The sequence below is a fragment of the Eleutherodactylus coqui genome, chromosome 5, assembly GCF_035609145.1.
Source record: "Eleutherodactylus coqui strain aEleCoq1 chromosome 5, aEleCoq1.hap1, whole genome shotgun sequence".
Taxonomy (NCBI): domain Eukaryota; kingdom Metazoa; phylum Chordata; class Amphibia; order Anura; family Eleutherodactylidae; genus Eleutherodactylus; species Eleutherodactylus coqui.
The window spans coordinates 49372539-49389539 of record NC_089841.1 but is presented as its reverse complement, the minus strand read 5'-3'; the positions used below and the strand labels follow the sequence as shown (position 1 = coordinate 49389539).

Genomic DNA, 17001 nt, shown 5'->3' with positions numbered 1-17001 from the left:
AAATATTTTGTCTATACCAAATGTTATTACTTTTTTTTTTTTTTATTAAAAAGGCATACAGGATCCTTTGAAACTTTAATTAGTTCATCTTCATCAGGAAAGAGCTGCATTGTCTTACTGCTCAAACCATAAAGAACTCCCATATATCTTGGTCTAGAAACCTTATTTCCCTCTAACAGGATTAACATATTGATCATTAGACACATTTCTGTGACCTTTGATAAATGTATTCAGTTATCAAGTCACCCTCAGACATCTTTTTTTTCCCCCATTAAAAGGTAGCCATACCCCTTAAGGTGCATTTAGACTGAAAGATAATCGCTCAAACGGCATTTTGAGTGACAGTTTTGAGCGATCATCTTTGCATAACACTTAAGTAGCTATTTAGCTACTTAAAGAGTTATAAATGCAAGCGGAGCCACTGATTGCGAGAACAAAGCATCTGTGTGCATATACAAAACAGCTGCTTTGCTCTCGCAGCGCTGACAGCTCCTTTGTTTTCCGAGCTTACAGCTGGTATCTCGCTGAGAATTCCCAGTGGGATACCAGCTGAAAGAATGCTATCAGCGCCACCCGCTGAGAAAATCAGCATGCGGTGCTTTTAAGAGTCATCGTTGATTTTTAACTTGCTAGAAATCAACGATGAACGAATAGTGCACAAACAGTGCATGATGGCAGCACGTTTAGACTCAACGATTATTGCTAAAAAGCCATCTTTAAGCGATATTCGTTGTGTCTATATGGGCCTTTAGATACCATCAGTTGAACCTTTGATTAGCAGCTTATCCTCCCAATTGACCCCAAATTACCAGCACTGCTCTGATAAATCTGACAAAGTCTGGGGTGCAATTCACCTCTTACATTGTTTTCCCCATGATTGCTGGCCTTCCGTCAGTCAGCCTTACAAGGATAAGTTATCTAATCTATTGTTATATCATGAGAGGGAACCCGCGTCCTCCTAACGTCTCATTGCTGTTATGGGTTTTGTTGGTCCTGAGATATATTGTATAAACTCTTTGTTTCCACATAGATGGTTTTGGGACTCGACATCCCAATTCTCTGTTTTGTTGTCTTCTATTTACATTGTACCTAACTCTTCTGATGTGTAACTTGTACTATTTTTTATACTGTATTTATACTTTAATAAAACAAGTTCTGCCCTAATCATTTAAGAGTTATCGCTTAATCTTCTGAATCAAGCCCCTATTAAACTAGCCGATGATATTAACCCTTTCCAGAGGGATTATAAAAACAGTTTCTAAGAAAAAACACAAAAGTTTCTCCGTGGGGGTCTCAGTCCACACTGAGGTGTTAACAAGTGGATGGTGTCTGAGGCCTCAATCACACAGGTCATGAGAAATGTCTATAAGGGACAAAGGAATATGAAATGCGTCAGCACCATCACTGTCATAATATAGTGTTTTGAGAACCTAGCTATGTGCTTATGATGAGGGAATTTAGCCAAGTCGTATGTCTTGAGCGCCAGGATTGTCAGCCTTAGGGAACCACGGAATTCAATATTGGCTCTGGTTATTATTTTATCCTCATGCTTGGTATGTATAAATTGGAAAAAAAATATGATATAGTACATCAAGATTATATTATCATACTAGGAGACGTTTGTGTGGAGATAGAGGCAAACCTATGTCCTGTAACTTTTCTTCATTGCATACAATGAACCAACCCCTCTGACTTGATCAGGAGAAGGGCTAAAGGAGTTTTTCAGGCATTTACTATTGAGGATCTATCCTTAGGATAGATCATTAATAGTTGGTCAGCAGGGATCCACAGCTCAGGATTCTCGACAATCAGACGACCATTTGACCCGCTGTCAGTGCGGCAGGATCGGACATCGCCATCGATGGTTAGGGCCCAAAGTGTAGTAGACAGCTTCAGTCCCATTTAAATCATTGGGAGCAATCCCTTCTGGCTTTCAACACCAATGTGCATGTCCAACCCCGCTGCACTGACAGCGGTCCGGTAGATCAGCTAATCAACGGGGACCTATTGATGGCCTATCCTGAGGATAGGTCATCAATACGAAATACCCCTTTAAGTGGGTCTGGCTGGGACTCTTTAAAAATCTCATACCAAGAGATACTCCGTGTCAGACATTGGGAGATACAACCCAGATTAACCCCTTGTAATCACACCCACATCATATGCTGGGAAAGTGTGCATGTGACAATATGCAGGCTCTTTTGACCAAATATACTTGTGTTCTCAGTAGGGAAAGGGGAATATAAAGCTGGCAAATCCTTTGGTAGTGGCTCATTCCTCCAACAGCAAAAGGATTGGGAATGAATGTCATCTAACTTCTTTACCCTGACATCGGGGTACAGTTGGAAAACCCCCATACATATTAGATGAATGGCCAGTCCCAACAAATTCAGTGGTTTCGGCTGACGATCATATACTTTGCACTGTCAGTTTAACTTCCACTGTCACAATGCAAAGTTCATAGAAATACACAATTTGAGGGTTGAATATAGCACATTCCCTGACAATTTATAAAATGTGACCCTCTGACTGAAAAGTGTAGACAGTAAAAGATGTCAGTAGGTAATCTGTCCATGTTTAAACCCTCCAGAGTAAGGAGCCTGCGCTTTCCTAACCAACATACAGTTCTTCAGGGATCAGCAGTATCAGACAAGGAATGGACTATCTACAATGTGTGCGGAGCTGTAGAGCCTCCATGTGCAGCCGTACAGGATCCATCGGGTGCATTTTTGTGTGTCTGCCCCCTATCACAGAGTGAGGATGCAGATCATTGTGGTACAGGAGATATAAGCATGTAACTACCTTCTATTTTAAAAAAGCCGATCAGCAGATCAGCCACAGAATGCCTGCCTCCAAACCGCCACCATTCAAGGCGGGTTTTGAAGTGGGTTTCAGCACAAATTCCTGTGCGGAATTCACCCCCGCATTGAGAAGGGGTCAGTTCCACAGTGGAGACAGTGACATAATTGACATGTTGCAGATTTGAATTTTGCGCCACACGGAAGTTTCTGCACGGGTTTTGTGCGGGTTATTTCCGCAGGATAAGGACAAGATTTTCAAAATCCACTTTGCTGCTACTGTAAATGCAGTGGAATGTCCGTGGGGAGGGTCCACACGGAAATTCCACGTCCATTTCACTCCATGTGAACCCAACCTTATGGTACAGAAACAGCAGCTTAAACATACACTACATGACTGATGGAGGCATGTACCATGTGCTCAGAGTACAGGACTATGCTATGGACTACTAACCTGCCTTGCTGTTGCATCCAGCTGCTGAGGTAGGGAATGTTTCCGACCTCCACGTAGAATTTTGTCTCCTTTATCAATATAGGAGTCTCCATTACCCACCGCCAACTCATCATCTTCACCCACCGATTCCAATCGGCTGCCACTCCCTGCAATTTACAGATCCAGTATAAAAATACAATGCTGGGAGGGGTCCAATAAGACAAAACACAACACAATGCAATAACCTGAAGTTATATGTGAGTTCTACTCAATTAAATGAACGCTAAAATCAAAACAATCATCAGAAGGTTATTCATTAGTTAGATTTGATTCTGAGAAATCTCTCCGATTTGGAATCTCTTAAGTTTCTAACAGCTGGATAAAAAATAAGGCCGACTAAGAACTTATATTTGCCAGTGATGATTCAATATAAGAACATTTTTTTGCACTAACAATGATAACGAATTTTTTCTGCTTATTCCAGTAAGTAAAGAAGCCCTCCCAGTCTCCTAGTCGTATACTGTTGAATCCTTTCCAGCTCCTCTATGCTCTTTCAGCATGGTGCCTAAAACCGTACCATACTCATACATATGTTTTTGTTTTCTTTTTCATGCAAACGTAGATTTGGTTTGCTTTTGCAGCTGCTTATTGGCATTGAGTGGCTGCTTAACCTCCTTTTCACTAGTATATGCTAATTTTTCTGTAAGTCATTTTTATCTATACATTAAAGGGAACACGTCATGTCCTGTGAACTCCATAAACTTAGGAGGGCAATGAGTTCATTCAATGCACAGAGCGGCAGCTTTGTAGGAGGAAATAAAGGGAATAGGGGAGTATGAAAGTCATGTTCCTGGAAAGGGAAAATCCAGCGATCTGAGCGACTTCCAATGAGGTCTGGTCCTCAGCTAGACTAGCCAGTGGCAAGATGTCACCAACAACCTTGTGGGGCTTTCTCATTTGAAGAATATACTGAGAAATTGGATCACAAAACAGTCTAAAAACATCACCTGGTCGAATGGATCCATATTTCTGTTGCACTGTTCTGATGGGAGGTTAGAATTTTGTGCAAGCAGCATGAATCGATGACCCCTTCCTGTCAGCTGGTCAGAACATGTCAGTACCTCCATCTAATCTGCAACAACTATAAGAAGTTTCCTGTCCACAGGGGCCGATATTCCTGCAGAATGATTTAACATCTAGTGGAATCTACGCCACAATGAATTGCAGCAGTTCTGAAGCTACTGGATGGGGGTGTCTAATAAAGTGGTCATTCAGTGTAATACCATGTAATGCTATATACCTTGCGATCGACTGCGGTACTTGAGGAGGCTATTTCCTAAAGTTGGACTTCTGCAGAGGCCCTTGGTATCATCTAGAGATGCTTCTTGAACTTGCAAGTTGTCAGTCTCAGTTACCTTAAAGTGCAAAGCAAGAAAACAGACATTAATATCTTGGGATCAAAACACAATAAGCATTTTGGAATCTATATGCGAATAAGTGAAATTATAAACAGAGCAAGAATATTAATGTACATTTCAATAGATTTATTAAAAGTGTTGTCAAACCTGTAATGTAAAGAAAACTTGTTTATGGCATACTGAAAAAATGTAAAACGTTGTAATACTTTTTATGGATTACTTCATTTTGGCTGTGAAGATCATGGCTTGCAGTCAATGAATGGAAATATTCATTTGTTAAACTCATAGGCTAAAAACTGGCTTTAATGTAATGCTTTTTGCAGAACGGGTGATACAGTTGCTACGATGTATCAGTTCATCAATGCCACATGACAAAATAGAACTAGGTCAGGACAGGTTTTCAGCCTCCTACTTCAAACAATAAATATTTCCAGGTTTCACTGACAGCAATTAAAGGGATATTACCATGTTATAACATTACGGCATGTCAATAGAATATGCCATACCATAATCATTTGTATAGGGATCTGACCTCTGGAGCCCCCGCCACCAAAGGGACTAAGGTCTCTTGGCTTTCCCCATATAAAGCCTCATTCTCCTTCACCCGCTATGCATGAAATCACCTTCAAATGAATGGGACCATGTTGTAATCCCTTACATAGAGGAAGGTTGGGAGTGCTGCTGTGCAGTAAAAAAAGCCAAAGGAAACCCCATCCCTTTTATTTTTAGATTAGCGGGGATTTCAGCAGTCAGATCTCCACCCTCAGGGAATACCGCCACATCCTACTGATATGCTATCACTTAGCTATGGTAAACAAAAAAAACCTTTAACCCATTAAAGACCAAGCAGAGTAAATTTACAGTGCTTTAAACCCAGCTGATAGTAAAAATACAGCGGGGGTTTAAAGCCCCTGCTTCTGCAATCAGAAGCATGTCGGGTTTTCAGTTGTTCGTCACAGCTGACAACCCGGAGAAGGCAGGAGGGGTTTTTAACCCTTTCTGCCTTCACCCTTTTCGAGTGCACAGCACTCAATGAGCACTATGCACTAAAAAGTGAAAGTGCAACTTCCACTACACGAGCCCACAGTTACGTGACCGCTGGGGTTCTCTGCTACAGCAGAGCTGCAGGGTCATAGCAGACTCTGATCAGCTCTGCCAGTGACTATTATCACTACAGGAGAAGTTTTTCCCTATAACTGGAGCTCCTATGGACGCCCCAGCTACAGTGGGAAAGTGTCAAATCAAAAAATCATGTGAATGTCCGCCAGAGGTCTTATATGGCATCATGGGGGACATAGATGATAAAAAAAAAATTACATAAATAAGTAAAACAAAATTACAGAATAAAATAAAAATATATACAAAAAAGAAAATAACCCAAAGCAGGCGCCAACGAAAAACCATTGCTATATGCGCCCTGTAATGCAAAACCATACATATTATATATCAAAACGTCCAAAACAAAATAAGAAACCCATTCGCATGCTTTATTTTAGCATAAATATACTAATAAAAAAAATAAAAACTATAAATGTTTAAAAAATAAATAAATCTTTTTTAGCTTTTTACCCCCAATAAACTAAAAGACGGGAAAAAAATGGCTATATATGGTCACGGGGGGAAAAAAAAAAAGAAAAAAAAAGAAAAATCGCAGCAAAAATTATTTTGACAGCTGAAGGAAAAAAGATAGGGCAGTTAAACCATCACATGGGTAAAATCCCTAAAAAGTATCTGGTCCTGAAGGTAAAAGACAGCCTGGTTTTTAAGGGGTTAAAATAAGACAATTCTTTAGATATCCTAATCTTACAATAGTGTGTCTAGGAGAATAATGCTTTCTAGACACTCGTATATAATGGAAAATAAGTAATTTTTATTTTATTTCCCAGTTTATAGAGGGAATTGAATTTTATAGTTCTGTGACACAATGATTTCATGATTTTCAGTGCTGGAACATATGGTCATATTTTTAAGTCAAGACGTTATTACTGTAATAACTAAAGTTTTCCAATGGAAAAAAAACTGTATGACACATTCTCACCCATATATCTGCCTGGGAATGATGATATAGAAAACACCCTTAGACTTCTAATTGAATAGATCTACAGGCTTTTCTCTACATGCAATGAGACGCTTCACACACTGTAGTAAAGAAGGATTCCCTACCTGGCACTACAGGTAAAGGCTGCCGTCTCGCTAAGAAACGCAGTGCAGGACTGATCAAGTAACAGGAATAGCTAAGTAATAACTGGATGTCCTAACTGCTATATAGAAGAAACTCCTAAAAATCATGCGTTTTCAGGGTGTCGGTAAGGTTATGTTCACACAACGCCTCAAAATACACTTACAATACACGTCCAAATGATTTACCATGTCGCAGTCTTGATGACATTTTTTTTACATATGCATGTTTAAAATACGGATCATGGAAGAAAAAAAAAAATGGTGTTACTCCTTTCGTTGTACACATTGGATTTTGCCATAGAAATCAATGGGATTTAAAAATATGCATCAAATGCAAAAAAAACCGTTCATGACATACAATTCCAGAGTAGATGTGCAGCACGGGAGGGGGAGGTTGTGATCAGGGGTTGGAGATGGATCCGTATAGATCCATAAACAGAAAGCCCGACAGGACCCCTGGATGGACGCCATAACAAGATGTGAACAGGCTGTAACTATAAGGGGGAGATGTGAATAAGCTGCCGCCATATCCCCTTGGCAGGTGAGAACAAGCCCCAATACTCGCCCATGCTGGGAGTGCATTTTTACTGTGAGATTGGCAAACAGCGGTTGCCCAGACAAGCCATAGGCAGCCTGCACACAAACGGATCGGATTCCGCATACGGTATCCTGCAGCAGAATCCGACCCTGTACCCGGGCGGTGACTCCGCGTACCTTTCCGGAATCTGCTCATGCCTCATGCATGCGGTGTATTTCAATTGTGGAATCCGCAGCGAGCGTCTGTCTCCAGATTCCGCAGCAAATACCGTCCATAGCATGTTATGGAAAAGTGATTCTTCGTGCACATGAACGGAAACCAATTGCGGTTTTCGCTCTCAGATGAAAATTTGCAGGATGCTCCATTCCACAAGGATGGCATCCATTGAAGTAAATGGAAGCCATCCGATCCGTGGCCCTTCCGCATCATCGCCAAGCAGGAGTTAAAAAAAAACAAAACTATACTGCGCATGTCCGACGGCGAGCCATGCGGACCATCTGCAATACAAAGAAGTCGCAGAATGACAGGCACGCAGGGTCGCTGGTCGTGGTTAGGGCCAGAATCCACTGCGGGATTCCGCATGCGGATTCAGACCCATCCGTGTACATGCGTCCCTGTACTGCAGATGGTCCGGCCGGCGCACATACACCGTACAGGTCATGGAGATGATGCAGATCCTGCAATCTTTTCGCAATAATGATTGTGGAAGGACCGCCGGTCAGACGGCTTCTTTCGACTTCAATGGAAGCTGTCCACATGGAATCCGCCTATAGAGCATGCTGCGATTTTTCCTCTGCGAGCAGAAAATCGCAATTGGCTTTCACTTGTGTCTAGGAAAAAAAATAAATCGCTTTTCCATTGCTTGCTAAGGGTGGTATGTGCTGCGGAATCCAGAGGCAGACACCCTCTCCAGATTCCACGATGCAAATCTGCTTGTGTGCAGGCGGCCATAATCAGACATGGCCAGCCTAACCCTACTGATGGTGCCATAACCATGCTGATACAATACAGGAAGGGACAGTCTATACTCTATTGGCCAGTGTAAAATTTGCTATATTCAGATGCATGCCTTTTATGGATAGTCACAAGAAAACAGAAAGAAAAACAAAAACACCAAAACCAATCAAAAATGCTTTTTATATTAAAAAATCCCAAAGGATGTTATTGTGAGAAGATGAATTCCCATTTAACCTTTGACATGATTAAGAAATCCACTTAAGTCCCATGATCTCCCATTGTTACTGCGGCAATCTGTATTTTATCAGTCAGGTTTTGGCAAGGCGTCCGTGGCTGGAATGAATCGTCTCTGCTCCAGTGTAATGAAGATGATAAATAGCCGCTCGTGAGAGGATTTACGCCACATTGTATCTCTAAATAATACACATCCAGTGCTGCTCTGTGAACTATCAGTCTTTTCTCTTCCGAGTGACCCTGGAGGTCTTGTTGGCTAAAGTGACTCGGAGAAACAACTCACAGGATCTTGAAGCTTCTTTCCTGTTTTATCCTGAGATTATCCTGCAAATGTGCCAAGTAGGACATTGTCCCGGTGCCTGTCAGGATGTATCCTGGAGCGTCTCTCCCGGCTCATCTGTACTGCAGCTGCTGATGTGAGAGTTCTGGATGGTCAGTGACCTGACAGCAGCCACATAAATGCTTCAGAGGCCAGCTGTTCTTAGGAGGTGGAAACATCGCTCCACTTGTGCCGGGATTTCTCACTTTCAATGTTTTATGCAGGTCTTTGAGTCGTCTTTGGTCCTGTTACTGTCGCGGGTGGTAGCATTGCGACGCAGAGACAGGATATGATGCAGCAGAAGGAGTTACAAAACGATGCAATATTTATTTACCAAGAAATAGTATAGTAACAGGCAAGCAGTTGAACTTTTAACGTATAGATTCACCAGATGCCAAGTACGGCTATCTAAATCCTAGGATGTATAATACACCATGCACAATATAAAATAACAGTAATGAGGAAAACGGTATCAACAATGCTGTAAAGAGATCAGTTCTGTTAGACAGAAATATAAATCACGCAGCTTGTCCGATAGGCCGCCTGCAGACGAGCGGGTCGGATCCGGCAGCGAGAATTCTCACCGCGAGACCCGACCCGAGCGCCTGCAGAGACGAGCGCGTACTCACCCGCGCCCGCCGGCCTAGGCTCTTTCATGTGCCGCCTGACAGGCAGCCGGCGCATGCGCAGACCGGAGCCGGCGGCCGGGTGAGTGACGTTTCTGTGCGAGGCTCTGCGAGCCCCGCACAAAAATAGGACATGCCGCGGTTTGTTTGCCGCGCGAGATTTCGCGCGGCCAAACTGCGGCCGTCTGCATAGGAGTGCGTATTGTAATGCACTCCTATGCAGGCTTTCAGTGGCGGAAATCCCGCGGTAAATCCCGCCGCGGGATTTCCGCCCATGTGCAGGCGGGCTAAGGGGTCAACGCTGTATTACTATTAACACAGTCCACTTAAAACACAGCATTCCAACCATATGTCTCTACTCCTATTCACAGCATGTCTGCTGGCTGTTTGTCCCTGGCGGTGTGCACACCTATCTTTTGGAGGCCAGCCCCACTTACAGTTGCATTGCGCAGGAGTCACCACTTTCACTGACTGCTGCTGCCTCAAGTCAGTAGTACCTTGCCACTGCATTATTCTCGTTGTTCCTGGTCACAGTCCTGATGTCTCCAGCAGGTTGTGGCACTAGCACGACTACTTTATCCCTTTTAGTAGCAAGCAGTAGGAGTCCTTTAGTCCATGCTCTGTGGTCTCTAAAACAGCCCCTCTCACTTTCAGGGGTTCAGGCTCCCACTGCTTTTTTCCAGTCTTTCTCCATTATGGGCTTCTTTACAGACTGTTGTACCTCCTAAGCAGCACTTTCTCTGCAGACTGTTGCACCTCTTTCTTCAACTCCCAGCCGCACCTCAGCTCTCATACATACTCCCTGCTGCTCTCCACTGTGACACAGCAAAAAATGTCCTTTATATAGCTAGGACTCCAGCCACCAGAAAGTTCCTAGTGAGTAAACTCAGTTCAGTTTCGAGTGGCCATCTAGGTGTTCCATTATGAAGCCCAATACACCCTCAACTTTGCCACACATCTATTCCTTTCAGACGCAGCATTACCTTCTTAAGGGCTAGTCCTTTACATTGTCAAAAATGTTACTCAATTTCAGTTCTTTTTAGTTACGTCTATTGACAACCAATATGGCCACCAATATGGCTCCAAGAGGTTGTGAAACAACTCTCCTAAACATTGGAGAGTAGACAAAAACCCCTTCAACTATTTTAAAAACCCTTTTAGGGACCTTTAAAGTAACATTGCAAAGCGTTCCATAAGTTTAAAAGGAATTCAAATTTGTAATACATTTTAAGTTCAGTGTTGTTCCAATGCCGCCTATACTGAGGTCTAGAGACATAATTGGCAGTTCCTGGCCCCAAAGCAAAATGTATGAAGAGCCGCCATCTACCATGTGTCATTTATAATACTGGTGTCAACTCATGTGGGAGAAAGGCTTTGGGGCCTCTAAAACTGGCCATATGCATGAGATTATGGATGGTAAGAATGCTGCTGATCAATCATTCATCGTATCGTTCGTACAGATGAACCGACCATCAACATGTCAGACTGTACAGGTAGATCAACGAGAAGCAAAAAACCCAAATCCAAACATAACGACTTGCACAAACTGGTAAATGGTCAGCGGATCAGGTCATAAATATGTATACATGTCATTTCAGCCGACTATGGTCAGTAAATCCAACCTAAGAAGTCTCACTCTAGACAGATAACATTCTGTCACTGGAAATGATTGTTGAGTATCATTCTCAAACAACTCTGTCATTTATGGACGCCTCTACCTCTGTATTCGAGAATGAACATCGCTGCTCACAAAATTGCTCAGGTTTCAAAACCCCTTTTAAGCCTTTTGCCAGCCATGTTGGCATAATGTAGTAAATGTTGCAACTACTTTTACGTGCCAAACAATACACAAAAATAAAATTTCCCATACATATGCAAAGGCTTGTCAAAAAAGCTCAAGCACAGCAACTAGGAGTTGTCAGAATCAAATGAAACTTTCTCTGTGTGATTGTAACGTTGATATAAGGGATTATACTATCAGAGCAAAAGGAGCAATTACTGTGGAGGACTGACCCGTTAAAGGGAGGCTTTAGTACCCTATTGGGCCGCCTCTAGCTTGGATACAAGATGTGATATGGACGGGCATGGGGATATACAGGTTCCGTATGGTAGCCTGCAGCATATCAGTTCATATTTGCTGTAACTGAGCCTCTAGATCGTGAAACTCTTGAAAGTTGTCAAAGTTGGCATTCCAGATGGTCCCATACATGTTCTATTGGCAATAAATACGGTGACCGGGCAGCCATGAAAGTGTGACAATTTTGTGGGGGCTTCCTGTGACCCCCCTTGTGTGCGTGGCCGAGCATTATCCTGCTGGAAGCCTCTTGGAAGCCGCCATGACAGGAACACATGTGGCTGCAGGATGTCCTGAACATATCGCTGAGTTGTCATTGTCCCTCGTACCACTACTAGGGGTGACCGACTATTGTATGTGATGTCCCCCCAGACCATTACACCAGCAGGGGGCAGTGTGCCGCTCCACAGCAAAGGCCTCCGGTGACAAGACTGTTCATCTTATCACCACAACTCTAATCATTTGTATATCTGCCTGAGATATAACTGCATGCCGAGTTTTGCAGCAAAAAGACTTCTAGGTGCCTAATTATTTTTTTTACAAAGCATATGCATGTAATAAATGTATAGATAGACAGAGAAATAGGCAGAGAGATAGATATACACACAGCATCCATACTTCAAGTAGGTAGAAGATGTATGGAGGGATGTTGAGCCATGGTATCTGGGTAGCTATCCACATCTCCATGGTAGGTTTGGTGTAGGATCACAGGTGCAAATGGACCTCTCCACCGCATTCCATAAACCGGTAAATACTCAACTGGCTTCCTGTTGGGTAGACGTGCAGGCCGCACTACTCGTAGGATCTCTCCAAAATGCTTCTAGATCCAACCCTTGACAACTTGGGCACAGTGTCACAGAGCATTATTCTGCTGGAATATCCCATCATTGTGGGGGTACATGAAGTCCATGAAGGGCTGCAAATGGTCACCAAGCAGAAAAACGTAGCGAGCATTGGTCAAAGACATGTTTAGACGGACTAATGAACCTATCCCATGCCATAAGAACACTCCACAAACCAATATGGAACAGCCACCAGCCTGCACAGTGCCTTGTTGACAACTGGGGTCCATGGCTTCATGGGGTCTGCACCACACACAAGTCCTACCATCATCACAGAGCAATTTTTGTATTGTGACTCATTGGACCATGCCACATGTTGCCAGTCCTCTAGGGTCCAGATAGCACCCTCATGAGCCCAGGTAAGGTACTGTGTTTGGTATCATGGTGATAACAGAGGCATCTGGTGGGTCTTTTGCTCCCATGTCCCATGGAAGCTAGAGAATGCTGACCTGCGGGATATGTGTGGGGCCTCCTGCATGGGATGTGGATGTGATTTCTGCTAGAGTCACTTATCTGTTCACACGGACAATTCTAGCCAGATGCCATCGGTCACAATCATTAAGCACCTGTTGGTGCCCACTGCATTGTCCACTGTGGGTACTAATGCCCTTTATGAAATATTCCCAGTGGACACATGAATCAAGGAATGTTAAATGCCTGCACAACTTCGAAAATTGAATGCCCCATCCGTCTGGCACCCACTATCATGCCTCGTTCCAACTCCAATAATCCACATCCCCTTGCCTCAACCTCACTCATGAGATAACACCTCACAACTTATCCAGCAGTGGGTGTTCCCAAGTCGTCACCTGAGGCAACGCCACTTCATCATGAATTACCATACTCGTATCCTAGGACTTTTGGCACGTCAGGGTATATACGCCTCACAGATTCATAAATGGAGTATGCGTCCCCCCCGTTGTCTGTTCAGATCATTATAGTTCTAGAAATGTCTAGACAGACACATTGGGGGCAATAGGGGACAAATTAAATTTCAACAGGCATCTACACCTGCATAGCAGCCTGGAAAGATGCACACTCGTTTGATAGCCAAAGGTTTGGCATTATCCGTCACATATTTAAATGAAAAATATTATTTTTTTTGTTATGTTACAGCATTTTCCAAATGGAAATTTTTACAAAAAAATTTTTTGCCAGGTGCAAACTCTCTAGTGGCCGAGGTGACACTAGAAAAGCTCATCGAAACTGTCCAATTCATGGGAAAGTCATTGAAACATCTGTTCCAGCGGAGCACTTTCCCATAATCGGAGCGTGTGGCACGTTCATAGAATTTGGCGGCTCTGGAATATACTCTTTATTAAAACCCCAGACGCTGTAGCTTTCCTTTACCCGCCCTGCACACATGATCTCAATTTAATAATGCAGAACATTAGCGGTTCTGCTTGAAGAGGTTGTGACAGATTTTCTACAGCGGAGCAGCGAGACCTCGCTAATTGGCCGTGATCATACATATACATACAAATCACCGCTGTCTGGAAGGATTAGAGGGCCCCCTGTGGAGGAACATTTAATTAAAGCACTAAAGTTCTCGATCTACTACTGAATGGGAAGAACATTCACCAATAAATTTCAGGTTAAATTACAAATTCTGATCGGCCAGGAAATTCCATGACTAGAGCATGAATGCATACATTGAAATGTATTCTGCAGATGTTGGATCAGTAAATCCTTCCCTGGCACCATGCTGCAAGATGCAGTAAGAGCTCTCAGTTCATCGTAAACTTACCCAGGTTATTAGAAGGAAGTCGATAATACTTTTAAAGGAACCTCAAAAATTCTGTTTGTATAAAGGTCCTGGTATTCTATATTTTTGTAATTTAAAATGGTAATTTGGTTTCAGCCAATAAATTTAACCCTTTATATAATCAAACCATAATTTTTCAGTGTACTTTCTATATTCATTCCTCATGGTGTACAAGATCTCCACTTGCGGTCATTCAATAGTAGCCTTCATTGCTTACCTGAGTCATGTGATGAAAACACAGGTGCACAGCTCTGATGACTGTATTGTATGTGTTAGGGTGCATTCACATGGGCGAGAAAACCGTGCCAGTTTTGTGCGTTGCAAGTCGCACAAAGCTTTCAAGAGAATGCAACCCATTATTCGCAATGGGTGTATTTACATGGGTGATTTTCTTTCTTGTAGCATGTTCCATCTCCGTGTGACTCTCACATCCCACAGAACATGGGTGCAGTGTCCTTATGTAAGTCACACCCGAGAATGTCAAGCGCGACTCGCAACCTTATAGTACAATGTAACCACCTGGACCTGTTACATTAATAATTTACAGGAAGGGCATTTGTAAAATAGAATTTCATGGCACGCTACCACCGATAACATTTGTATATCCCAACAGTAAGGATATATCAACAGCTATGCAAATTGCGTAACACATAAAACAAATGTAGCACACCAAACATTAGATTGCTCCATGCTACATCTGTACGAATGATTACATATGGTAATAGTGCTAAGCAATGTGCTACATGTACTTCTCTTTTTGTAGTTCTACAACTGAATGGCCACTTTGCTAGAAACATCCATCTAGTAGCATGTAGGACCTCCATTGGCCTTCAAAACAGTTAGCATAAACCAATCAGCGCCTAATATTAGCCAGGTGCAGGTCTTAAAAAACAACAGGTGGGTGGGGCTTTTCAAAAAGAATAGATACCTATTTATTGGGTTTATAGTTGCTTTTAGAATATATTAACCATATTGAGTGATATGGAAACGTTGAACTGAGTACTTATAAGAATCAGTACGTTGTGAGTTGCTTTGTACTCACACGGTCAATATACATCCCGATACGGGAAATATAGGGTTTTTATGAATGAATGTGTAAATGACGTGGGTAACCACATGACTTGGGATGATGTGGCGAGTTATACGATTCGACTTGCCTTTTTATGAATGAATGAGTAAATGACGTGGATAACCACCTGACCTGTAATGACGCGGCTAGTCACATGAATCGACTTGTCCAGTCACGTAACACTAAGATGGCGCCTGCACTGGCGTTCTCCGCGAGCAAGAGTGTAAGTGGATTCTACATTTTATCTATATATAGATGCATTGTATCTGTAAGAGGATTGTAATGCTTGAGAAAGGCAAAGTTCTATTGCCGAAACGCATCGCACAATAAATGTACAAATTGAGGAACGGATCACTGATTTTCTTATATCGACTGCACTTCTTCAAAACAGTTGCAATTCATTGTATGTGTTTCAGCAGCCTAGCAATAACTTATCTTCCTTCCAGCATATTTACATGAATTCAAGTGATCACAAGGAATTCTAGCTGCTATACAAAAGACTGCCTCTCAATGCTGCACAGACTTGCTGTACATCTCTCCCACCCAAGCAGTAGGACATTAGGCTCCTACATTAAAACAAAGCAGAGCAATGAAATCAAGGTGAAGGATTGTAAAAGAACAAGAAAAATATAGTAAATTATGAGCAATTTATGTCCTGCCACAAGCTGGGGGGTTGTGTGTGTAGCTTTAAAGTTTATGATGTACAGTTGTCAATAGTCAGTTTCCTTCTAGGAGGTACTATCACTCCAAATGTTGGCCAAGTTTAAAAATTGAAAACATTCAGTCTTGTACTCCATGTGTATGAATATATGCCAAAAATATGTAAGTCTATAATATGTAAGTAAAGCTGCCAGTAAGTAAAACAACAGGAAATAAAAGCAAACCATCATACTCATCTTCTATTCCACAAAAAAGGTTAAAGTTCTTGCCCTACCCCCGTGACTGTGTTTAATAAATCATGGCATCAATTATACATTCAAATTAAGTCTTGCCAAACCTTCCCCATAAATAATGCCGCCAGTTCTGTTTTATTCATTCACTCATATCATGGAAAATACTCAAAAATAAAATGCATCACGCAATTTCTGTAAGACCAAGACGTAATGCACTATTCAGGGTTCTATATGGCTACTAAAATGCTCACCAATGTATCCTAGAATCTGCAAATGGCAACAAGAAATTACAATCTTGTTGCCATTTGTGGCTAACCCTGCCACTGCTGTTTCATGGCTGTAGATCTGAGGGGAAAAAAATACTTTCACATATATCTAGTAGATATGCCACACAATAAACACATCTGATAAGGCCCATTTACACAAGCCAATGATCCCTCAAACAGTTTGAGTGACAGCTTTGAACAATCATTTTGCATAAACTTTTAAGTAGCTACTTAAGAGCAATTAAGTGTGCAAATGAAGCCTTCACTGAATGCAGTTAAAAGCCCAAGGGCTATTATCTGCTTTCAGATCCTTTGTTTTCCAGTGGGAAACAATGCTATCAGCACTCCCCATGGAGAACTGCTGATAAGGCTGAACGATTTTTAGGTTGGACTGAATTTAATGATCAGCTAGCAGTGCACGATGGGCGCACATTTAGACGCAACGATTATCGCTAAAACAATCGCCTTTCAGCGATTTTTTAGTGATCATTGACTCGTGTAAATGGGCCTAAAGACCTGCTTCTGACACTCAAACAGTCCTGCCGAGCTGCTCTGCAAAGAGACTTTAACCCATGTGGCATTGCAATA

At 42.3% G+C, this 17001-nt stretch overlaps 1 protein-coding gene across 3 annotated transcripts in view; it reads right to left on the bottom strand.

Annotated features, from left to right (window-relative positions):
- Positions 1-17001, bottom strand: part of PDZD2 (PDZ domain containing 2) — a 326060-nt gene that overhangs the window by 82918 nt on the left and 226141 nt on the right. For all 3 annotated transcript variants that reach the window (XM_066602486.1, XM_066602487.1, XM_066602488.1), the window contains 2 exons: positions 4532-4646; positions 3253-3398 (listed from right to left, as the gene is read on the bottom strand). In XM_066602486.1, the coding sequence (XP_066458583.1) occupies positions 3253-3398; positions 4532-4646 (261 nt within the window). The remainder of the gene's footprint in view (positions 1-3252; positions 3399-4531; positions 4647-17001) is intronic.